General features: G+C 33.8%; 2 protein-coding genes across 2 annotated transcripts in view; both read right to left on the minus strand.

Moving 5' to 3' along the window:
• Positions 1 to 1,507: 1,507 nt before the first annotated feature.
• On the minus strand, positions 1,508 to 1,750 carry HELRODRAFT_153392 (hypothetical protein; the record flags this gene model as incomplete). Its single annotated transcript, XM_009025748.1, has 1 exon — positions 1,508 to 1,750. A coding segment is annotated over one exon (243 nt), but the record flags the coding sequence as incomplete, so codon positions are not given.
• Positions 1,751 to 6,276: 4,526 nt separating this feature from the next.
• The window catches only part of HELRODRAFT_177586 (hypothetical protein), a gene marked incomplete at both ends in the record, with an annotated part of 6,620 nt that continues 2,365 nt past the window's right edge, over positions 6,277 to 10,531 (minus strand). The window contains 5 exons of the mRNA XM_009025749.1: positions 6,277 to 6,344; positions 6,559 to 6,698; positions 7,379 to 7,659; positions 7,773 to 8,167; positions 10,024 to 10,372. Of these exons, the coding sequence (XP_009023997.1) occupies positions 6,277 to 6,344; positions 6,559 to 6,698; positions 7,379 to 7,659; positions 7,773 to 8,167; positions 10,024 to 10,372 (1,233 nt within the window). The remainder of the gene's footprint in view (positions 6,345 to 6,558; positions 6,699 to 7,378; positions 7,660 to 7,772; positions 8,168 to 10,023; positions 10,373 to 10,531) is intronic.

Below are 10,531 nucleotides of genomic sequence, written 5' to 3' on the forward strand. Positions count from 1 at the left end.
ATTAGGTTGATAAAAATAATTAACGTAATAACCTCTAAAAAATTTGTAATAGATCTAGTTGGAAGATCTAAATAGAATCAGCTCCGTTGTATTAATTTTAAATTCACTGAAAAATAAACCCGCTATCAATTGGTTAATATTCACTTTTTAATATCGCTGATTTCAATTGCGGCGGGATGGTCTAATGGTTAAGGTCGCTTGGTGCTCTTTCGCAGTTACCGGGTTCGAATATGACAAAAAGATCTCCGAGTATCATAAGCTTCATGTATGACGCGTCGTTTATCATGTATTCATTTACGATGTTTGTGCGCTATGTTGAATCCTTTGAACTTTGGGAGAGTATAATTGACCATTAACCTTTTTAACCTTAAAGCTTTACTACTGTTGTTGCAGCTTCTGCTATTAATACCACTACTGCTGCTACTACAACTACCACGACTACTATTATTACTTCTATTGGTACTGATAGTAGTGATTGTAGTGTGCGTGCGCGTGTGTGTGTGTTAAAACTCATTCGACGTGTTTTTTTTCATTCGACGACGATATTAAGACATGGTTTTTCAACATTAATCTCGACTTTATTTTTTTATTCTGGTCTATAAAACAAAATAATGCAATCTTTCACCATTTCAAAAAAGAGAAAAAGGATGAATTAGAAATATTAACGAGTAAACAAAATGTGACTTTCTCACTAAAATATAGTCATCTGTGTGATAATGAAAAACTAAAAATCATTAGATATAATAAAAGTTCATCACAGATAAAAACAATTACATCATAGAAATATGTAAATAAAATTAAAACGTTAATTATTTTAAAAACTAATAAACAGATAAAATCATAAAAAATTATGCATGTAAAATATGAACGAAAAAAAGACTAATTATAATTCTCTCGTAAAAATGCTTTAGTGAACCAGTGAAACTTCAGTATCTGTTTGACTTTTTTCACTGATCAGTTCTACCAAGCCCAACATCCAGTTTTGCAGCGCTGTTTTGAATGGGTTGAACTATCTGAGCCACACCAGCCTAGGACCAAACATGAACGAGTTTCAATGATTCAGTCCAGTGGCGTAGCTAGGGTCTTCTGCGCCCCCTACATAAAATCTGTCAAACTATATAATATAGAACTGTCGTACTCAGTATTTGAAGTAGGCGTCACGGAGTGTAGCCTACTACAATGCATTTCAGTGTATTCATGTTTCTATATGCATATTGCACCTTACACCATAATTGTATTATTCTTTCTCAGTTCTTAACTATAATATTGTAATACAAAATATTAATGATTATCATTTAATCATTTATTTGGCAAAAAAATGATTATGATTAAAAAAATGATTATAATTGATGTATATAATTAGATTCTTTCAAGTAGTTTTTATAATTCTGTATTTTTATTGTTCGCTGAGTCAGAAGTGTGAAATAAAAATTATTAAATTTAAAAACAAAACAACAGCTAAGTATTGTCTAGAAATTGTGGTTAGGAAATGAGCAGAATTTTAAAGAAAATTTATTTTTCTTGCTTTTACTGCAGCAAACTGGTTAATTATATCATCAAAATCAATCTGTTCAAGAACTTCCCTCTCCACACTCATTAGGGCCAGATCGCTGAGTTTATCTTGTCCCATGGATGCTCGAAGATAGGAAAGAATTATTTTTAATTTACTGAAGGATCGCTCACAGCTGGCAATCGAGACAGCTATAGTAAGAAGGATTTGTAGAGCAACACGCAAATTTGGAAAAACATCTTCTCCGTAACTAATAATGAATGACAAGAGTTCTGTAGGAGTCTTTGGTGCAGTATCCTGGCGGGTCTCAAGGAGCATTCTGCAGTCACATATTTCATTTAATAACTCAATTCCTTCAACATCCGAGTCATAAAAATTTCCAAAGTCAATACAATGCTGACGGAGACTGTTAAGATCTTTGTCATTCAAAAGTTTGTCTACATCAAGTAAGAATCCGAATTTGAAGTTCAGATCTTTGAGACGAGTAAACCTTGTTGTCATCTCCTGTTCGAGTCGATCTAAAATACTCTTCATGATACGAACAATTTCTTCTTCTGCCGAAAGTCCTGCATCTCGGGCAAGTTCTCCAGGCATCCTTCTCCGTCGCCTGATTCTACTTTCTATAGCCACACCCCATAGCTCACATTTTTCCTTTGCTTTTAGCACTGAATCATTGCATATGTCTTCACGAATTCTTGTAATATCCATGTGCAGAGATTCAATATCCAAAGACGCTTCATGGAAATTCATTGTTGGATCTTGAAGTCTTTTCTGAACACGGTCAATTTTTTTGAGTATGTCATGCCAGAAAGGAAGGAAAACTAAGAAGTTGAAACTAAGAATATTTTGTAGCAGAATTACAGCATCGCCTCTAGTTTCTTGTGTTTCAGTTGTATCTTCAGACATTTTTTCCAGTAGACTGACTATGTTATCAAGTCCATCATGAATTGCTTTAACACATACTGCTCTAGCACTCCATCGTGTTTCTGATTCACGTTTGACTGTGATGGTCACTGCTTCTTTAAGTTTTTCCCATCGATGGGTTGATCTTGAAAAGAATAAATAAATTTTTTCAATGGTGCCAAAAAAAGTAACTACAATTGGATCTTGACATGCAGCATGCACCCCTGACAAGTTTAAGCTGTGATTGTCACAATTCACAAACAATGCCTTGTTATTTTTTGTGCAAATTCTTTGCTGAACTCCAGATAAATGCCCCGACATAACAGCTGCATTGTCATAGCATTGAGATCTACAATTTTGTAACGGGATGTTGTCAGATTCCAATCTTTTTACGATAACATCTTCAATCGAGGCTGCATCTTTTCCATGAATTTCGATGTAGCCAAGAAATGACTCTTTTATTACAACCTCCCTCTTATCAAAATTTATGTCAACATACCTGATAACTTCAGACATTTGCTCCCTGTGTGCCAAGTCAGGAGTTGAATCAAACAAAATCCCGTAGTATTTATTTTTTTCTGATGTTAATCAGCAATTGATTTCTCACATTCGAAGCAAGAATGCTGATGAACTCATTCTGAATTTCTGGAGATAAATATGTAACAGATCCTGGATTCTTTCTAGCATGGTCAAAGTGTGACTGCAAAATTGGGTCATACTGAGCTAGAAGTTGAAGAACAGACAAAAAGTTTCCTACATTTTTGTCTCCTGTGGCATCAAGTTTCTCAATATGTCCACGCAATGCCAAGTTTTGAGTGGCCAAGAATTTTATACAATTTAGTATTCGCTTCAAAACATCTCGCCATCGTGCAACCTCTGACTGAATTTCAGCTTCAAGAGATGCATCGATTGTTTTCCCTTGAATCAATCTGCGCTCTGCTTCTTTCCATGCATTAAATGATTTCCGGTGGAAAGGATTGTTCTCGTGAGCCGCTAGTTTCTCTGGCTTCCTCCACTTGCTGAATCCATTAGATAATTCAAAAGATGATTTATTATTTGCACTTGATGAGGGAAATAACAAGCAGCAAAAACAATACACTGCTTCATTCAATGGTGAATAAACTAGCCAGACCCGATTCACCTCATCTCCCTTTCCATTGGCAAGTCTCCGCTTGAACCATGGCTTCGTCATAGAACGGCCGTCTTTCTTAGCAAATGGACCATTATTATTTTGAAATACATTAGAGCCTCGAGATACCATTTCTGTGCAGAGCTGTTGAGAAATTATAGGAAATTGTGACGTTTGATCGAAATCCAAATAGCCAACATCCCCAAACATAAGCACAGCTGGAATTGGATTTGGTCTATGAGAAATGATATCATTTTCTTCTTCTACTTCAGAGTTAGATGAAGTTGATAAACTGCTACTGTTCTCTATGTTTTGCTGATTCTGCTGTACATTTGGTTGATCATTGAATTCATCAACATCAGTATCCTGAGGCTGTTGGTTTTCTCCTGGTGTTGACTTTGCCTTCTTCAAAAAACAATCCAGGAGTTTGCTGGACTTACTAGCTTCTCTTGTTTCATTTGCCTTTCTTTTTCTTCGCTGAGCTCCACTAGGCCTTTTTCCAAACATATCTGGGATTAAGAAAAACTTTTATATAGGATACACAATATTAATAAATAGTTATTTATATAATTAACAATAATTAAATTTTCTAGTAAATTTTAATACAAGTTTCTTAATTTTATTCCTGAGCAGTTTACTGTGAATGCCCAGTGGCGTTTATATGGAGGGGATGGGCAGTGATGGGCAACTAACTAAATATTTTTAATTAAACTATAACTATTTTTCAACTAAAAACAAGTAGTTAAATTAATAGTTATAAACTTTTTCAAAAAGTAGTTAACTAAACTAAAAAAAAGTAGTTAAACTTTTTCCAACTATTTTGCAACTATTTTTATATTTACTTTTTACAGACATAATCTGAAGTGGCATTAATACTAACATAACAAACTATTCAAAACATGTCTTTTCAAAGTGAAGTATTAAGCTGCATTTCAAAAATGCGCTAAAAATAAAATCATTAACTAACATAACTTGTCATCATAAAATTTAGGCCAAATAAATTATTTAGTGTTTAAAACCAACTTAATTGAATATAGACAATTACATAAATGTATTTATTAAAATATTTTTAACAAAACAGCAACAAATTTTAAAGATTAAACAACTAACCAACCATCAGTGTCAACCTTCAACACAGAGAGGAAACAAGACATCAAACAGTCCGAAACATTGGTAAAAACCAAAAACATTGAATGTACTTTGCTTTAAAAATATGGAAAGCTTAACTTTTTACAAATTAAAATTAATATTCAAAAACCATAAGTCAAGACATGGATAAAAGATATTTATCTAAAATATTTTAGTTAAACTATTTTGTTAGCAACTAAAATATTTTAGTTAAACTATCGTTTTAACTAAACTATTTTTTTTTAGTTAAACTAGGAAGGAAACTAAAAAAAAGTAGTTAAACTATTAGTTTGCAACTATTTAATTAAACTATGCCCATCACTGGTAATAGCAGGTATTTGTAGGCAGCTATACTGACTAACCCAATGCAGCTATACCACAAAGATACTATACTATAGACTATAGAGCATAATCTATACAAGCTTTTAACTGCATTGTGACTGACCTGTTCTAAAGGACAGACACAGAAATTGCTAGGTAAAGCAAAATAATAATAAAAAAATCTTTTTGGTCACTGATATTTTGGTCACTGATATTGTGCCCCCCCAGCCCTGCGCCCGGGGACAACTGTCCTCCTCTGCCCCCCTCGTTACGCCACTGATCTACCAAGCATTTAATTGAACGGAAAAATGGTGCTTGACCGCGTGGGTGACTCGACGATGCCAAGGTACCTGGTTCACGACATCATCAAACTAGATGGGCCCGACGTAGGAAGTTGGAAGTTTGAAATCAGATTGATATGCATACTGGAAGGCATCATTCAACCTCGTGATGAAAGCAAAATTGATAAATCATTAGAGACTTTTAGCTTCAAGGCAAAATCATTTTACGATATACCTAAATATTTTTAAAAACTTACTGGACAAAAACTTTGTAAAACAAGTGAACCACAACCTCCCAGAGCCAATCTTTCGCTGTTTTGTTGTCCAATTTGCCTGGGCTAAGGTTGATCTTTTTTTCTCTACTGCAGATATTTTATTGAGCATGTTCTGCAGCAAAACTTTCTCTCGTAAGAACTGGTCTTCTCCTTCTTCGTCATCTTGTCTCACTCAACAATATTCTTATTCACAAAATCACGCAAATGGCATAATTAATAAATTGCTTATTATATGTTTTACGAGATTATCAACAGATTCAACGTATCCTACCATCAATATACTGATGATACACAACTTTTCATCTAATTGAATAACGATAATTCATCAAACGTGAATGCCATCTCTACGTGCATTGCTGCCATGGAGAGGTGGTTTCTTCTCAATAATTTTCAATTCAACTCAAATAAAACAGAGGTCATCACATTAGACTTATTCCACACAACCAACTAGTTACTAGATCTGACATCAATCAGGATTGGTAATAGTGATATCCCTGTATGTGACACTTTAAAGACAATCGGTGTTGTTCTTGACAAGAAACTAACTTTTTCAAATCATACTACATCTATTATTGAAGCGTGCAATTATTATATCAAGCAAATACACCATATCAGACAGTTTTTATCAGTCGATCTGGCTGGGAATCTGGCGCGTTGTTTGATATTGTCCAAACTTTATTATTTCATTTTATTAATGTTTGGCATATCTCAGAAGCAGGAAACACGTCTTCAAAGGCTGATGAATTGGGCTGCCAAAGTTGTACAAAGTATTGATACACCACCAAATCGACTAATATCTGCAACAATGAATTATTTCGAAAATGTACAATAACTAACAGAACATATCAATCAATCAATAAATCAATCAACCAACCAATTAAACAACTAACCACACAAGCGACCAACCAAATCACTAACTTATAGTTTGAATTTTGTCAATCTGCGATTAGGAAGAATATCAACTATATGAATTACCAGTCAATCAGACAAACAACCAACCAGCTAACTAACTTATCGTGTGGATCTTCTCAATGTACACATCAACCCAGGGTACGAAAATCAGTAGAGGTATCAGCCAGATGAAGCAGACGCTAACCAACGCCGACCTAGGCTTCATTTTTGAAGTTTGCGGTGAGAAAATCATCACGTACCTGTGTGTGTGTGGTGTGTGCGTGCGTGTGTGTATGTACGTGTGGGGGTGTTTAAATGATGTTATGTTTTTTATTCATTCGACGACGATTTTATGACATGGTTTTTCAACATTAATCTCGACTTTATTTTTTTATTCTGGTCTAGAAAACAAAATTACAATTCAATATTTCACCATTTCAAAAAAGAGAAAAAGGATGAATTAGAAATATTAACGAGTAAACAAAATGTGACTTTCTCACTAAAATAGTCATCGGAGTGATAATGAAAATCTAAAAATCATTAAATATAACAGATAAAAACAATTATATCATTGAAATATGTAAATTAAATCATAACGTGAATTATTTTAAAAAATAATAAAACCATAAAAAATTATGCATGTAAAATATGAACGAAAAAAGATTAATTATTATTCATCCATAAAAAATGCTTCAGTGAAACAGTGCCTCTTCAGTATCTGTTTGACTTTTTTCACTGATCAGTTCTACCAAGCCCAACATCCAGTTTTGCAGCACCGTTTTGAATGGGTTGAACTATCTGAGCCACACCAGCCTAGGACCAAACATGAACGAGTTACAATGATTCAGTCCCCTTTAAAAGTTCATAAATACCCCATTCAATAGCAGCCCCATCGTAAAAAATGGCAAATTCCCCCACTTCTTCTACTTCTTGGAATAACTTCGTAATGTGTGGTTGCCTTTTTTTGAATTCCTCAATTTCTATTTTCAAATATTCAGCATGTTCTTTTTCAATATCGCTGAGTGATTTTATGTCCTCGCTCATGCGGTTATTTTGACTTACAGCGTCATCCGAGGACTCTTCCGATTTGGATTTACTGGGGGATCTGTTGAGGAAGTTTGTAACTTTTGTGTGATGAGTATCGTATGGACTGTCATTCTCATCACGTTTTCTTTTTTTGCTTTCACGTTTTTCACGTATTGTCGTTTCGTTTGGAACTTGCTGTTTATAGGAAGTTCTTTCGTTGTAATTAAATGATTGAGCGTTTCGACAACTTGTCGCATTTATTTCTTTAGAATATTTTTGACTGGCATTATAGGAATGTTCGTTTCGACCTTTGGCCATATAACTTTCTTGAGAGCGTTTTCTCTTTGTGCCTTGTTTGTAAGAAGTTCTTTGATAGTAATTAGAGTACTTTTCGTCACGAGAACTTTTCGCATATCTTCCTCGAGAATCGTGTCGATTTCTATCTCCAGATGAATGGTAATAATCAGCCCGGTCGTCTTCTCTTTGACGTTCACTGGGCCGAGATTGATAACAATGAACACTCCTTTCCCTGGCTCGAAATCTAGATTTTTTTCCCTCATAATCAAAGTCACAGCGGTCACAGTAGGGACTTCTTGATCGTCTTCTGTTGCATTCATCGTCGCTGGAGGAGGAATCGTAACGAGGAAGTCTTCCATTCCTTGATCTGGATCTTCTTCTATCATAGCTATTGTTATATCTGGCGCTGTCGGAATACATGATGAGCTATATTATTTTGTATAATGTTCGTTAAAATAGTAAATCACTGTCACAATCTGTAGGCTACTGGAAAATTTTCTAAGCTACGATGTTAGTCGATGTTAAAAATCTCTGGCAAAATTTATAGGTTACAGTGATAATTCTTAGTTACGCAAGGCTGAATAAAAATTAAACTTTTCAAAAATTCATCTTCAATCTTTTCTTATATACCTTTCTGGTTCAAGATGAATAAAGAGCTTTTTGTTGAAATGTCACGCAAAATTTACTTTGTGTGACACGTTGTTTGACACGCAAAGTTTATTTGGCTCGATGTCTTATGATGTTGTTTGACACGCAAAGTTTATTTAGGTCTATGTCTTCTGATGGTTAATTAGTGAGAATACATAATTGTATCAATATTAATGAGATTGCCTAATTATACCAATATCGTTCAAAAAGTCACGATCTAACCTTTATCACTTTAATGTTTTATCTGATAATAAAGTCAGTAAGTTGTCATCACTTCTGAGGTTTTATCTTATAATAAAGTTACGTAATTCATTAAAGAGTGATTAAAAAATTCATTAAATAACAAGTCCTGATTGATTGGATAATAGAAATCTAACACAAACATAATTTTTGTAATTAACCAATTAACATTTTTTGTAATATCGCAAAATTAATGTACTTATGTATGTTAGAATGTAAAATGTAATTAACTTGTAAGGATGTTTAAGTGAAGTTTTTATTAGCAGATAAAATTTTTAACGTGAAGTTTATGCAATTAGGTTGATAAAAATAATTAACGTAATAACCTCTAAAAAATTTGTAATAGATCTAGTTGGAAGATCTTAATAGAATCAGCTCCGTTGTTTTAATTTTAAATTCACTGAAAAATAAACCCGCTACCAATTGGTTAATATTCACTTTTTAATATCGCAGAATTTCAACTGCGGCGGGATGGTCTAATGGTTAAATTCGCTTGGTGCTCTTTCGCAGTTACCGGGTTCGAATATGACAAAAAGATCTCCGAGCATCACAAGCTTCGTGTATGACGCGTCGTTTATCATGTATTCATTTACGATGTTTGTGCGCTATGTTGAATCATTTGAACTTTGGGAGAGTATAATTGACCATTAACCTTTTTAACCTTAAAGCTTTACTACTGTTGTTGCAGCCTCTGCTATTACTACCACTACTGCTGCTACTACAACTACCACGACTACTATTATTACTTCTATTGGTACTGATAGTAGTGATTAAAACTATGCGCGTGTGCGTGTGTGTTAAAATTGTGTTTTTTCTTCATTCGACGACGATATTAAGACATGGTTTTTCAACATTAATCTCGACTTTATTTTTTTATTCTGGTCTATAAAACAAAATAATGCAATCTTTCACCATTTCAAAAAAGAGAAAAAGGATGAATTAGAAATATTAACGAGTAAACAAAATTTGACTTTCTCACTAAAATATAGTCATCTGTGTGATAATGAAAAACTAAAAATCATTAGATATAGTAAAAGTTTATCACAGATAAAAACAATTACATCATAGAAATATGTAAATGAAATTAAAACGTTAATTATTTTAAAAACTAATAAACAGATAAAATCATAAAAAATTATGCATGTAAAATATGAACGAAAAAAGATTAATTATTATTCATCCATAAAAAATGCTTCAGTGAAACAGTGCCTCTTCAGTATCTGTTTGACTTTTTTCACTGATCAGTTCTACCAAGCCCAATATCCAGTTTTGCAGCGCTGTTTTGAATGGGTTGAACTATCTGAGCCACACCAGCCTAGGACTAAACATGAACGAGTTACAATGATTCAGTCTCCTTTAAAAGTTCATAAATACCCCATTCAATAGCAGCCCCATCGTAGTAAATGGAAAATTCCTCTACTTCTTCTACTTCTTGGAAAGATTTCGTAATGTGAGGTTGCCTTTTTTCGAATTCCTCAATTTCTATTTTCAAATATTCAGCATGTTCTTTTTCAATATCGCTGAGTGATTTTATGTCCTCGCTCATGCGGTTATTTTGACTTACAGCGTCATCCGAGGACTCTTCCGATTTGGATTTACTGGGGGATCTGTTGAGGAAGTTTGTAACTTTTGTGTGATGAGTATCGTATGGACTGTCATTCTCATCACGTTTTCTTTTTTTGCTTTCACGTTTTTCATGTATTGTCGTTTCGTTTGGAACTTGCTGTTTATAGGAAGTTCTTTCGTTGTAATTAAATGATTGAGCGTTTCGACAACTTGTCGCATTTATTTCTTTAGAATATTTTTGACTGGCATTATAGGAATGTTCGTTTCGACCTTTGGCCATATAACTTTCTTGAGAGCGTTTTCTCTTTGTGCCTGT

This window comes from Helobdella robusta, assembly GCF_000326865.2.
Source record: "Helobdella robusta unplaced genomic scaffold HELROscaffold_43, whole genome shotgun sequence".
In the NCBI taxonomy this organism is placed as follows: Eukaryota; Metazoa; Annelida; class Clitellata; order Rhynchobdellida; family Glossiphoniidae; genus Helobdella; species Helobdella robusta.